The sequence below is a fragment of the Miscanthus floridulus genome, chromosome 16 (genome assembly GCF_019320115.1).
Source record: "Miscanthus floridulus cultivar M001 chromosome 16, ASM1932011v1, whole genome shotgun sequence".
NCBI lineage: Eukaryota > Viridiplantae > Streptophyta > Magnoliopsida > Poales > Poaceae > Miscanthus > Miscanthus floridulus.
Window position 1 is genome coordinate 95,532,663 of NC_089595.1, and position 14,434 is coordinate 95,547,096.

At 45.2% G+C, this 14,434-nt stretch overlaps 2 protein-coding genes across 3 annotated transcripts; one reads left to right on the forward strand and one right to left on the reverse strand.

Moving 5' to 3' along the window:
- Positions 1–3,600: 3,600 nt before the first annotated feature.
- On the forward strand, positions 3,601–5,414 carry LOC136509864 (scarecrow-like protein 23). Its single transcript, XM_066504445.1, has one exon. The coding sequence runs from the start codon at positions 3,709–3,711 to the stop codon at positions 5,215–5,217; it is 1,509 nt and encodes a 502-aa protein (XP_066360542.1). The 5' UTR covers positions 3,601–3,708; the 3' UTR covers positions 5,218–5,414.
- Positions 5,415–7,216: 1,802 nt separating this feature from the next.
- On the reverse strand, positions 7,217–14,378 carry LOC136513138 (probable galacturonosyltransferase 7). Of its 2 annotated transcripts, XM_066507128.1 has the most exons (10): positions 14,023–14,378; positions 13,808–13,836; positions 13,668–13,724; positions 13,285–13,344; positions 10,664–10,757; positions 10,534–10,583; positions 10,086–10,381; positions 9,046–9,400; positions 8,424–8,969; positions 7,217–7,943 (listed from the first exon to the last, which is right to left on the reverse strand). In XM_066507128.1, exons 1-10 carry the CDS (start codon positions 14,177–14,179, stop codon positions 7,662–7,664), a joined length of 1,926 nt encoding a protein of 641 aa, XP_066363225.1. In that variant the 5' UTR covers positions 14,180–14,378; the 3' UTR covers positions 7,217–7,661. The 2 variants fall into 2 exon arrangements, with proteins under 2 accessions (XP_066363225.1, XP_066363226.1); XM_066507129.1 differs by lacking the exon at positions 13,285–13,344.
- Positions 14,379–14,434: the final 56 nt, after the last annotated feature.

A 14,434-nucleotide genomic window follows, 5' to 3' on the forward strand; every position in this document is an offset into this window, starting at 1 on the left:
GGAGGAAGAAATGAGCTGGATTATAGGCCGGAATAATTAGTCCCGGTTAGGGGGCCAAATCGAGGCATCACCCAAACCGGGACTAAAGATCTCTGTCCCGCGGACGACCGTTACCAACCGGGACTAAAGGGTCCTTTAGTCCCGGGGGCAAAAAATACCGAGGCTAATGTCAAATTGGGACATCGTTCTAAAGTCTGTTCTCTAGTAGCGCAAGTTAACCAACTTTAGCTAGAAAATCTAATTAACAAATCTCTAACTACTACAACAGTACTACTACTTGATAACTACTCCCATAGTTTCAAATTATAAGTTATTTTATTTTTTTAGATACATAATTTTTACTATATACATCTAACATAATGTATATCTAAATACACAGGCTACTTGCCAATCTAATGAAGCAGACAAACCAATCATGTTCCTGTCAATAAGGAGAAGCGTATTACATAGCATATGCTAAACAACGCTTCTTGGTCGATGACCGGGAGCATGCATGAGCAATAATGCGTGCGTAACAGGTGATGTGCAGCGGATGGAAGCACTCACTGTCCGATGTATGCATGTATTGTAGTATATTATATACGTGCAAAAATCAGCACCATATACAGGCCATCTTTGACGCGGCGACGGCGTCGTCGTCCGCCGGGCAAGAGGCAGCCCAAATCCTACCATTACGCTGCTTGTCGCTTAGTCAAGCTCAGCTCGCTTAGCGGTTAGCCCGTCCAAAGCTTGCCCTGTCGTCGGCGCTACATGTGTCTACCTGGAAGGGAGTCATCGGTCATGCATGCGCATATGTAATTCCGATTGCGATGTTTATTGACTTGATTAATTACCACCACCACCTAGATAGTTTTGTTATCACAATCACGCGTCTATTATTTTGTTTTGTTATTTACATAAAGTTCACAGATCATTCACGAATACACGTACATCGCTTGAACTTATCAGCGCGGCTTATCAGCTATGGTATAGTGTTTTTCTCTCACAACAAATCAGCATCAGCCAGTTTATCAGCCGTAGAACCATCAGCCGAACAGCTCCGCGGAGTCATAGAGACCTGGAAAGCTAGAGATATGGCCAATGCGCTGGAGCTTGGATTTTGGTTCTAATACGCACACATCACCACCGGCTGTTAGTTTTGCGTAGCTCTGTACGTACGTACGTAATATACTCCAGTAATATCTCTCCTGTATGCAGGCAGTCGATAGATTTCAGGCGTTACGCGGAGTAGGGTGGTGGCAATTCATCTGGCATGCCGCTGGCCAGTTTGGTCACCGGCGGCCGGCGCGGCCCGGGTGTATCTATAGCTAGGCTCATATCCAGCCAGCGCTGGATATGATTTATTTCGATCTACTTAGCGGCTGCTTGCTCGGGTTGTGTCCACAGTCCACGTGATATAGTATAGTACTCCGTACTGATGAGATGATGTATATCTCTTGCATATATATGACCTTGTGTGTGCGAACAAGGGCACAAGGCAAGCGGTAGCCATCAGCTTGATGGATCGATCGGCTTTGTCATGGATGATTCTACCGATCGAACCGGCGCGCGGTGTGCCAAGCTGATCCACCGGTGTTGTCACATAAATATATATATGTATATGTATCTATCTAATATGATAAACGCATAGCCTTGTCACACAGCTGCAGGTTCTTCTTACCGGGTCAAAGTATATATAGCAAATAAATCCATAGCTAGCTTGCTCGCTTACTGCTTAGCACCTAGAAAACGATGAGTTTGACATTTGGAGGCACGAATGAGCGCGACGTACATAACATACGGCTTCACGTCAATCGCGGCCAAGTAAACCGGCCTCAAAAGCTAGCTACACCTAGGACTAGGAGTACCAGAGAATATACTATATATACACGTCATTCATATATACTACATACATGGGTGCACTAGTCATCATCGATCCTACGATTGGCGCAATTTAATTGGCATCTCTCATGTTGATGCTTAGTGAATTTTTAGTTTCTATACAGAAGTTAACTTTCAGCATTGAAATTATAAGAAGGCTTCTCCCTTTACTAAAGTTATGTAAATTTTAGAATCTTCTTCGTTTTATTTTTTATATCACCATGCATAAATGGTTGGTTGTGTGTGTGTGTGTGTATATATATATATATATATATATATATGGAGAGGCTATTCATTAGCCAGCTACAAAATAAGTTGTTTTGTAGCCACCTCCATTTACGATAATGTCAATACATATTTACGATAGTTGGGTTACTATAACACATGGGGATATTTACCATAACGTTATAGTAAACCACTTAGTAAGGAGTTATTATAATCTCGTAAATTAACATAGTAATTATCGTAACTCAAAATAGCTACAGAATATGTTATTATATATATATATATATATATATATATATATATATATATATATATATATATATATATATATATATATATATATATATATATATATATATATATATATATCACACACACACAATTAGAGTATCTCCACCAGGAGCCTTCAAATATCAGGACCCCTACCTTTGATTCGAGGCTCCCCTGTTCTTATGGATCTGTTTCCTTTGCATCTACCAACAGGAGTCCTCAAATCTATTTCAACAAACAATGGCATATGGGATCCACCCGTCATTCAACCACCTCCACCGTCATTCCAATCGATTAGGCTATGGGGGCGCGGGAGAGGGGAGGGAGGAGCACCAAAGACCTGGTCTGATTTTCATCATTATTCTTAGGTACAACAACTACATTTGTGTTTCATCTTCATTACGTGAAGACCTGGTGCCAATAATATTATATTATATATGTCCTAGGTGGTTCTGGAAGAGCCCATAATTATAACAGCTATGATTGTGTTTCGTGTCAACAAGAGCGGTTACTACTTTGGTTTCATCACACGTCATTTATTTATGCTTTGTCATTAACCATGAAATCGGCACACAAATGATATGAGGCATGCAAAACTATGTGCATTACGTTTTTTTATGATTCCAAGACGCAAGACATTAGAACATATTAGCACTCTAGAAAAAGCATTCAATCACTTGAATTGATTTTTAATGGCTGTCTCCTTGTGGGAACAGTCTCGGTTTCGATTTTCTCTGTGTGCCCAAGCGCGTGAAATGTAGTTTTATATATCTCTAGGACTTAACAAAGAAAGGGAAACCTACCATTTTTCATTTAAAAATTTGCATATCCCAACAATGACATGATTTTGATAACATCCAGGTGTGAAGTGTCGTTGTCAATATTTTTTAATAAACTGGTAACTACATTGTTCTTTACATGCATTCATACAGAGACCTTTTCTTTAAGTAAAAAAGAATTAAGAAAAGAAGATGAATTTCTCTTTGAATTTCTGGAGCATTCCAGACTCCACATACACAGGGCAGTTAGCTGCTTAAGTTTTCAGTGAGATTGGGAACTAGTAAACAAAATACCGGAGCTTAAGCAAAACCCCCATATAAACAATGATTAACCACAAGCAAGCAGCTGAAAGTGCCGGCCAAGCCTAGGAACCAATCTGAATTCATCTTAAAGAATCATCAGGCTGATGTTTCGCAGATTCCTGCCGTGTAACTTCTTCTGGTTTGACACGGTCTTACTCTAGGACAGTCCATATATACAAATAGCCATTGCTCTATTTGCTCCCTTCTCGATCTCTCCAACTATGCAAAGGCAAAACCCTAGCTGACTGACCATCATTCACCTAGCTAGCTCATGAGTGCAGGAAGAGGCTCAGACATGCAAGATTCTCTAAGCTTGATGCAGTTTCATGATCCGTACCTCTACAGCGGCAGCGCTGGGAGCGCCAACCAGCCACTGTCACACCCTTTCTTGCCTCATCATCACCAAGGTTTTGTCGATAATTGCACTGGCAAGGACGTGGCAGAGTCGTTCGTCGACCCGGCGACGACGGCGGAGGTAAGCGGCGAGCAGGAATTAGCAGTAAGCAAGGAGGTCTCTGAGGGAGGAGGTGATGGCGCGGTGGTGGTGGAGGTGGAGGAGCGAAACGACGCCACGACGGCCAGGGGCGAGGAGGAGGCTCACGGGGTCAGGATGATTGCGCTGCTCATGGAGAGCGCGGTGGCCGTGTCGGTGGGCAACCTCGCGGACGCCAACAGCATGCTCCTGGAGCTGGCGCAGATGGCGTCCCCGTACGCGTCATCTTGCGGGGAGCGGCTCGTGGCCTACTTCACCAAGGCCCTGGCGGCGCGGCTGATGAGCTCGTGGGTCGGTATCTGCGCTCCGCTGGCGCTGCCGTGCGCGGCCGTCCACGCCGCGTTCAGGGCCTTCTACAACGTCTCGCCGTTCGCGAGGTTCGCCTACCTGGCGTGCAACCAGGCCATCCTGGAGGCGTTCCACGGCAAGCGCTTGGTCCACATTGTCGACCTCGACGTGGTGCCGGGCGGCGCGCTGCAGTGGCTCTCGCTGCTGCCCGCGCTGGCGGCGCGGCCGGGCGGCCCGCCGGTGCTCCGCGTCACCGGGTTCGGCATGTCGCGGTCGGCGCTTCACGACACCGGCAACCAGCTCGCCGGGCTCGCGAGCAAGCTGAGCATGCCGTTCGAGTTCTACGCCATCGCGAAGCGGCCCGGGGACGTCGTCGGCGCCGCGGCGGCGGCGGACATGCCCAGCAGGAGGCCAGGGGAGGCCCTCGCCGTGCACTGGCTGCGGCACGCTCTGTACGACGCGGCTGGGGACGACGGCGCCACGATGCAGCTGGTGCAGTGGCTGGAGCCCAAGGTGCTGACGCTGGTGGAGCAAGAGCGAGCAGGAGCGCCCGGGGACGGCGGTGGCGGCGGCGGCGGCGCCAGCGGCGGTGACCACGGCCACTTCCTGGACCGATTCGTCTCCGCGCTGCACCATTACTCGGCGCTGTTCGACTCGCTGGGCGCGTCGCGGCCGAGTGACGAGGACGCGAGCAGGCACCTGGTGGAGCAAGGCGTGCTCGGCAGAGAGATCGGCAACGTGCTGGCGGTCGGCGGCCCGTCGCGGAGCGGGCGGGGGAAGTTCGGCTGCTGGCAGGCGGAGCTCGCCCGGCACGGGTTCCTACGAGCCGGCGGTGTGGGACGCGCGCAGCTGGTGGCCGGCGCGTGCCCGGCTGGACTAGGCTACACGGTGGCGGACGACCACGACGGCACGGTGCGGCTGGGGTGGAAGGGCACCCCGCTATACGCGGTCTCCACGTGGGCATGGTGCCCCTCGCCTCACGCACAGGCACAGCGTTAACCAAATCAACCAGTCGCTTTATTAGTACCAGTGCACTGTGTGATAAGGTGCTACGCACCAACGGGTCCAATGCCACGCTAGAGTGGTCTCTTACAAGTGGGCCTGCATAGTCACATGTCCGAAGCACTGTGGCTGCTGGGCCGACTTGCCAGAGGCCAGTTCTGGTCAGTGGTTGCTTTTACATGTATCATGTTTTGTTTCGCTCCAGTATAAATAGTTTCCAATCCCGATCGATCAAAATGGATTTAGCATTAGGAAAATGCAAAAGGATCGTATCTGAATTTTGCAGTTCGAATAAATAAGGAACTGATGCCTGCATGGCTGCAACTGGCTCAGTTTCTTCATCGTGCGTTGAAGATTTGTACAGGTAGAGGCAGGCAATTTTCACAAATGTAAATAAGATAAGATAGCTATATAAGCCCAGCAAAGATACTGAATAATTCATGTCAATTGCATCAATGTATGTGCGGAAATGCTCTCTGTAGGAGGCCAGGCCGTCCGGACGACGGTTTCCCAGACCTGTGCAACGAACCGGCTCAACATGCTCGTGCTTCTCTATTAAAAAACAATTGTTGGACACCGATTCCCTAATCCTCGTCGCTCGCCCGTCGTGGCATTCTTCACCGCAGCACCACGCCATCGACCGCTTCGGTAGATTCCACCGTGTCGCCTGCTGCTCGCCTTCTCCAGCGCGAGGCCGCTCGACACGATGTTCTCCCGTGCGGGGGCACCTCGCCGCGGGCACAGCACCAATCCGCCGCGACCTTCTCCAGTAGCGAGGGGCGCCTCGCCGCGGGAGGCCGCACCCACCTGACCGCCGCTGCTGCCTCCACAGCGGGGGCCGCTCACCGGGGGCGCCACCACTTGTCGTCGAGCCTGCGTCGACGTGGATTCCGACATGGTTCACAACGACCACAATGAGCCGCACGCCAGCCGCCATCCTCGCTCTCCACTGCACTCAAGCGCCGCTTGCTGGCTACCGCAGTTCCCCACAAGGTAGGTCGTGGCCGCCAGCGGTGCCGTGTTTCAGGTGTTTTCAGATATATTGTTCAAGTGTTTCATCTGGATGTGTATATGTTGCAATGGCTATATACGCATGTTGCAAGCGTATGTTTCATATTGCAAGCATATGTTTTAGGTGTTTCAAACGTATGTTTTAAGTGTTTTATCTGAATGTTGTAGAAGTATATCTGGATGTTACATAGCATGCATGTTGCAAGCATATATTTTAAGTGTTTCAGGTGTCTCACACGTATGTTGCAAGTGTTTCATCTAGATGTTGCAAAAGTAGATTTGGATTTGCAATGGCTTTCAAGTGTTTCAGACGTATGTTGCAAGCGTTTCAGCTGTATGTTGCAAGTGTTTTCATGTGGATGTTGCAAAAGTAGATTGGAATGTTGCAAATGTTGCAATGGGACCTACCTGTTGCAAACACCTACCGCTACTACTGCGGCGCTGCCGTGGGTCACTGTGTGGGGGAATGAGGCCGACAGGCCTCCACGACACACATCCGCAGGCGTGGCATGTGACTGGACCCACGTGGGTTTCCCGTGTGCGGGCGGAACAGTCATCGGGCGAAATAGAGCGATCGCGATGGTAGGGACAGGAAGCAACGTGGGTCCCGGGCGAAATAGAGCGATCGCGATGGTAGGGACAGGAAGCAACGTGGGTCCATTGGGGCGCGCGAAAACAGGCGGAGGCGAGCTCTCTTATGTGCGCAGCAGTGCCCGGACTAAAGTTTAGAAAATGTCACATCGGGTTTTCAATACTAATCATAAAACTAATTATAGATGCCGTGACTAATTCGCGAGACGGGTCTATTAGGTCTAATTAATTCATCATTAGCATATATTTACTGTAGCAACATATTGTCAAATCATAAACTAATTAGGCTTAATAGATTTATCTCGCAAATTAGTCCCAATTTATGCAATTAGTTTTATAATTAGTCTATGTTTAATACTTTAAATTAGTGTCCAATCATACGATATGACAGGAACTCAACTTTAGCAGGGGAAACCAAACACCCATCCCGGGCAAAAGGGCAGGGTGGCAATAGATTACAATATGTACCCCACTCTACATTCTGGAAATTTTTTTGGTTAACCCCCCAAAAAATGAATCTATATTCTACCACCCAAAAGACTCGCCTAACACACACATCCTCAACACCAAATTGTGATGTTGCTCTGCAACCCAGCAACCTTTTCCGATCTAACTGTACATCTATCAGCGAATATGGCAGCCTGTCTGCATAAATTCACAGCAAATTTCCTCCGTAACTCAGTAACATCTTGATGAACCAGGATTTCTGTGGTGGAGCTCCCCTCAGATAGAATAAAGTCTTCTTTCTTTGCACGTCAATGGAGCAAATTTCCTACGCAACAAAGTAACTTGCTATTTTTGCAGAACATTGCCCGACATCCCTTGCAAACGTTGTCATATCATGGGTTTACATTGCAATCAATCATAAATGGATCATCCCTCGGCAGGTACCTCTTCCAGTATTTCCTGTACCGGCGTATCCCAAGTTCTAACCAGGGTTTCATGTTACCATTGTAGTGCAATATGGCAGCTTTCTTTATAGCACCATGAGTGAGTCCGTAGTCATGACCCAGACCAAACTGCACCCACTGGCCTTCAATAGGATGGATCAGATCTTGAAAAACAAGTAGACCTGCAGGTAGTGTTGCAGCTCTCCAGGAAGCTTCTGACTCATGTTGCATCTGTTTAAGGTAATATGAAAACAGCTTTGTCAGATCAATAGTTTTTTACAAATTCCTGGTTTAACAAGCTAAACACATAAGCATTAAAGAAGCGGGCTGGGTAACTTCTAGCAACCACAATATGCTACTACCTACTTGAAGGTAGGAAACTAAAGTGTAAGAGAGGTTATGGCTCTAGAATTTTAAATTGATTTGAGGGGTACAGAGTACACGCATATATATAGGCCAGGATTCGGATTGGTTTATGGAAACATGACCAATCGCAGATATCCTTGCCTTGTCTCTAATCATCTAATAAATATACAAGAGGTACAAGCCTATAGCCTTTCGGCCCAAAAGGCTCAACCGAGCCTAGTCTAATTACTCTAACATAAGGAAAGCGGTTACTGATGCATCCATTACAATTTACAAATAATTGAAAATCCCACAATTGAAATATACATGAACATGGCAACAGTTAATTGTTAATATTAAACTAACCTTCTTTTGTATCTGGTGATGAATTCCAGTGACATCATGTTCCTTCCATTTATCGAGATCAATAACAGTCACTCCAGACATCCATATGCACGAACTGGAATTATAGGGGAAATCATGCAAGTATGCCCCGAGTTGACCGAATCTTACTCGACAAAACTGGACAGCACCAATCACTTTTCCTTTTAGGTCAAGGTTCCACAGGAGCGACAAGTCTCTCTGGACTATAGTATCATCTTCCAGGACAATGACCCTTTTAAGACTGCTAACGAATTCAGGAAGCACGAACAGGGAGTGCCCAAACATTGAAATATATTCAGTTCTCAGAAGGGTGTTTAGCGTTGGAGCATTGCTATGGGAGGTGATGCGGAACTCCTCAGATGTTGATAGTTGTTCAACTTTCCCATTAACCAAATTCTTCAGTTGAAAATACTCAAAATTAAGAACATTGATAGTAGCTCCCTTGTAAGCATTTCTGATGAACCAGTTCTTAAATGCATAGAAGTTCTGTGCATCAGTGACAAGATGGAAAACCATATTTGCCGATTCCTGCAAAATTATGAGTGAGTGAAACTATGCAGATTTTCAAAAGAATAATGGTACAACACAATATACAATAATATACCTCAGAATTTATCACAGTTGAGTTGACGGTCATGGATGATGCAAGAAGGTTGGTGGAGAAAATAATGTAGTGCCGCAATGCAGGATTTTCAAGCTTCTCTGCGCCTGAATGCTCTATGTCAGCTGAGGAATTAAAGTAGTCAACTGTCAATCTCATTGAAAGGCAGTGGAGGCTCTTGGGTAATGTCTGAACTCCAAGCCTGTAAAGATAAGCACTCTGTCTTGCATGAAAAAGAGCTTCATCTTCGGTCATATCAAGCAACTGTTTTAGCTTTTTCTCAACATTAGTGCATTCTACAGCACATGATTTTGCTGCAGCAATTGTCTGGTCCATCTTGGCCATATTGACTCCATGACTTCAAAAATAGCAACAAAGATTCATTATAATGGCCTATTCAACAAATGCACTAAAATTATTCTTTGAAAGTCAGATTGAATAAGATCATAAGAGAGATTGTCAGATATATCAACTGACGAGCCCACTAATACATTCAACCCAGACCCCACCCACCATTAATGACAAACTAGCATTCCCAAAATCGCATATAGATTACATATTCAACCAGACTACATATCGACAGTAATGAGGGTTCAAAATATGCAAAATGTATAAAACATAAAAATAATAATATGAACTAACAACACAATCTGAGGTGGAAGGCTACTGGACCATTGTGGTAACAAGACTGCTTGCCTCCTTGTGTATTGTTATACCAGCCGACACCTCTGACTCAGGTAATGCTGTCAATAAGACACAGCTTCTATTGTCTGCATATGACTATATGAGCATATCACACTACTATAATACTAGGAAGCAACAGGTGCAAAGGCAGAATGATGAAACTATAACTTGCTACAGTTAACTCAATAACTTGCAATCGAGTTTTGCAGCAATGGTCAAAAGCATGAATCCAAACACTTCTACTTGAGCAAACTTCTGGTCCTTGAAGTCGGCTGTATACTTGTATTGTTTGAATAAATAAGTTATGTTACAATTCAAAGTGAAAACTGAAGAAAGTAATGTCTTAATGTCAAACTTACAGTTTAGGAAGATCATCATCTGATATGGCTTCACTAAGCATATGCTCAAGTTCTTGGATATTTTGTTTCATTTCACGTGAAAGCTTTTCCATGCCGTCAAGTTTCAAAATGCTTGGATAGTAAGCTCTTGCAACAAAGAGCTGATCTTTAAGTCTCTTCACTATAGAATCTTTCATGACCTCCTTATGTTCTACAGACCAACGACAATAGCTTCCAAATTGAACCTGACAGAATGTTCCATTATCATCACCAGGTAAACCTTGTTCAAAGTTGTCCTTCAAATCAATGTTAGTAATCTGCAAAAGTAGGGCTAGAAAGATCAGGCAACATGAAAATATCATCACACCAGGTAATCTGTGAAACCTTTGCTTGTAAATGGCACCCAAACAGATTCTGATAAATACTATAATAAGATTTCACATCTATATTTTCTACTGGTGGCTCTTACATTGGGCAGCATAGAACTTTCCAAAGTCGTAGCTTGTTGGATAGGAGGAGCTGCATATTAAATAAGTATTAGACAAAATATTGTCATTTTTCAATATTTCATTTACGAAAGTGACTGAAAAGAAACCTACCTGGATGAATTGAGATATCTTCATTAAATTTGCCAAGCTCTGGTTGGCTGCCAATAACCTTGTCAGATGGACTGCCATTTGTGTCTGTCCACTCCTGTTAGACAAATCAAAAACTTATTAGCAAGATAATAACAACAATGAAACAAGTGTTGGTATATAAACAAGATTTATGAGACATGAATCACGTTACTCGGAGAATCTTCATTCCAAATAAGCATTTTATGTAATAAATATTGAAGAATCACCAAAATATTGTATAATATAACTATTTCAACAGTTACAATAAATTGGTCACCCAACACAGAAGTTATATCATTATTTATTTCCCTGTTGCAGGACAAAGCTAATTATCTAACATTCTAACACTATTGGCCAAGCCAGAACAAGCTATATTTCAAGTAAGCCAACCAGTGAAAATTTCACAGTAACCCCAAAATAAAGCAAAATGGTTTTTGATATCAAATAATAATCCAATGGGGATTCAATTCCAAGTTCCCACTTAAATCCCACAGAAGCTTTCAGCTTTTCTTTTCTTTCAGCGAGTTCATACTTCACACTGGTAGCCCAAAATTAATCTGGCTCAAACAATAAACCCACAAATGGCAATACAAGCACCGATTCAGGAAACAGGCTGCAATTCAGTTAGTATACCAGGGCAGACATTTTCCAGGTAGTACCCTAGCAAATGCCACTAGCATCCGTAACAAATGCCACTAGCATGACTAGTTCTCTGCTGAGCACTATGACAGTCTTTTTATAGTGGCTGTATTAGGTCATCACTAAATAATTTTTAGCACCTAAGACAAAGGGCTTAAAAGCTCTCCCAACCAGGGCAGGCCCCATGGGCGTGCGGCCTGTGCGACCGTACAGGGCCCCCTAATTTCCAGGGCCCAAAAACAATCAGTCCAGCAGAGAGCAGGCCCACCAGGTCCAGTTCACGCGTGGGGCAACAAGTCTGCGGAGTTCGGCGCGTGTCTGCTACGGCCATTCCTATTGGCGACTTCGCTGGCACTTCGTATTCTCGCTCGAGCCCCAGCTGCGATTCGTATTCTCCCGTTCATCTTTGTCAATCGCCAGTTCATCTTCACCGGGTGCCAGCGGCGGGAGGCTGGTATCTTGTCGCACGCTCCCTCCATTCATCTAGCGAGCAAAGGCTCAAGCAATCAGAAAGAGTAAATTGCACCCTGGGTACTTAAACTATTGGGGCATTACCATCTAGGTACTCGAACTGAAAAAGCTAACACCTGGGTACTTAAACTATGGGGGCATTACCATCTGGGTAATCGAACTAAAAAACCTCCCACTTGGGTACTTAAACTATTGGGCCATATCATCTGGGTACCGTCGCCGCCGCTGCAGAGTGAACAGGAGCGCGGGAAAATGACACACAGTTAGGCCGCCTCTTTTTGACATTTATTTATTTTAATTATAAAATTTATGGAAGTTCATTTATTAATTAAAAGAGGTAATTTTTAAACATACAAAAACTATTCATTTTCCAAGTTTCATATTTTTCCTAGGTAGAGTACATCATATAGAGGCTACACAAAAATTTTTAGAATGTTTGGAGCTCTAATTATTTTTTTTACAAAAATAACAAATTCCAGCACTATTCATCCATTTTCAGAAAAAGAAAAAAAATCAAAATTCATTTTCCCGCGCTCCTGTTCACTCTGCAGCGGCGGCGACGGTACCCAGATGATATGGCCCAATAGTTTAAGTACCCAAGTGGGAGGTTTTTTAGTTCGAGTACCCAGATGGTAATGCCCCCATAGTTTAAGTACCCAGGTGTTAGCTTTTTCAGTTCGAGTACCTAGATGGTAATGCCCCAATAGTTTAAGTACCCAGGGTGCAATTTACTCAATCAGAAACAACAACGATTTTTGGATTCTGCAAAATCCATTCGCATCCGTCCAGTCCTTCCGGTATGGTGAGGGACTGAAGCCTGAGAGAGAGGCAGAGGCCTCAAGCCTGCTGCCTGCAGGTGCAGCCATGCAGGTAATTCGTTTTTGTTTTTTTTTTACTTTTTTCAACTCTAATTGTACTAATTAAATCCTTCATAGTTATATGACAGTCTAGAATTGTCTACAGTACATATATTATTTTGAATATATTTTTCTAGATTGCTATAGTCGTATAGCCTATCTGCTACTTTAGTTTAGGCCTCACATATACTTGTACAGGGCCTCCAAATTTCACGGCACGACCCTGCCCCCAACAATCATGCATAGATTGTTACCAAGAAAATTAACTTAATCTTAACAGTAACTTACAACATTCATGAACCATACATGAAATGCATGCATTTGATAAATGAAAGTAAAATTCTAGCCACAGAATTGCTAACAGTCAATAATCCTTTGAGATCTGGAGTACCAAGGAGAAAGAAGTAATACTTTAGTTGCACACTGATGACTTGCAAAAATGTCAGTAAAAAGAAGTAAAGATCACTAAATCATCTACACTGAAAAATCAAACACTGAAAGTACTTCCACTTCAACACAGCCATGAGGCTTCAGCTGAAGACCGGAGAAACACATATGACAGGAACTGACAAGAAGCATGCTGGGAAAGTTCACGCACTAATAAACCAACAAACAAATGATAATGCAATTGCAGACCTTCGAAGTAGGCGGTACAAACTCCTTCACGGTATTGTTGACTTGCGAGCTGTCATTTTCCTGGAGAAAGCAGCCATCAGTGTGACTAAATATTCGGCTTACCCCATATTCGGCTTGTTTTTTCAGCCGGAACAGTGTTTTTCTCTCACAACAATTCAGCCAGAACAGTGTTTTTCAACCAGTTTCAGCCAAGATTCAACAAGCCGAACGGGGCCTAAATATTTTATTCTATTCCAACTGAGATCATCATTGACCGAATCTAACAAGATACGCGCGCACACGCCTAACAACACCCGTCCACACCCCACGTGATTGGGACCCTTGTAGAAATGGAACAAAAGATAACCCGGAAATGCTAGTGATTTGGAGTTGAGGAGTCCTACCTCCGATGGAACCTGCTGCCAATGCCAAGTAGTACCACCCTCGCTGCCGTCATAAATCTATACAGCAGCAATGTAGCGCAACGCTTAATAACCACCGAATTAGAGTAAACATAAGCAATTCAGATTCATTCGACACTCACCGACACCGCGCTTTCGTCGACCAAGTACACTGCAGAGACCAAAAAAACCAACAGAATTAGGGTAAAAACAACGGGTAACCAGTTGAGGACTTGAGGTGCCCCGAGATCGTGCTCGCGCCCGCAAACTGAACGGAATGCCTGGATCCGGGAAGCGAGCGGCACGGTGAGGGTGTAAAAAAAAGGTAAGGTTTTGGGGGGAGGGGTAAGGTACGGACTTGAGGGGAAGCGCGTGTGGAGGCCGAGGAGCACGGCGAAGGGCACGACGACGGAGAAGAAGACCAGCGCCAACGCGGCCCCCGTCGCCGCCACGCACCGCCACCGACGCTTGCCCGCTGGCGCGGCGGTGGCGGCCGCCGGTCCTAGGCTCTTCATCCGGCGCGCCGCGTCACCCGGAGCAGCGGTGTTGACTGGCCGGCGGCGGTAGCTCTATAGAAGTCGGGCTGGAATAGCGGGAAGCCGCCACCAGCCAGTAGCTGTGGTTTCTAGAAGGCCACCGCAGCGGTGTCCTGGAGAAGGCGGCGGCGGAGAGGCCGTCGGTACATTTGCTCGTGCGCGGTGTCTGGCCTCTGTGTTCGTGCGGCGAATCGCCCGTTGCAATTTTTTGCTTTTTAAATAAATTTTTATTTA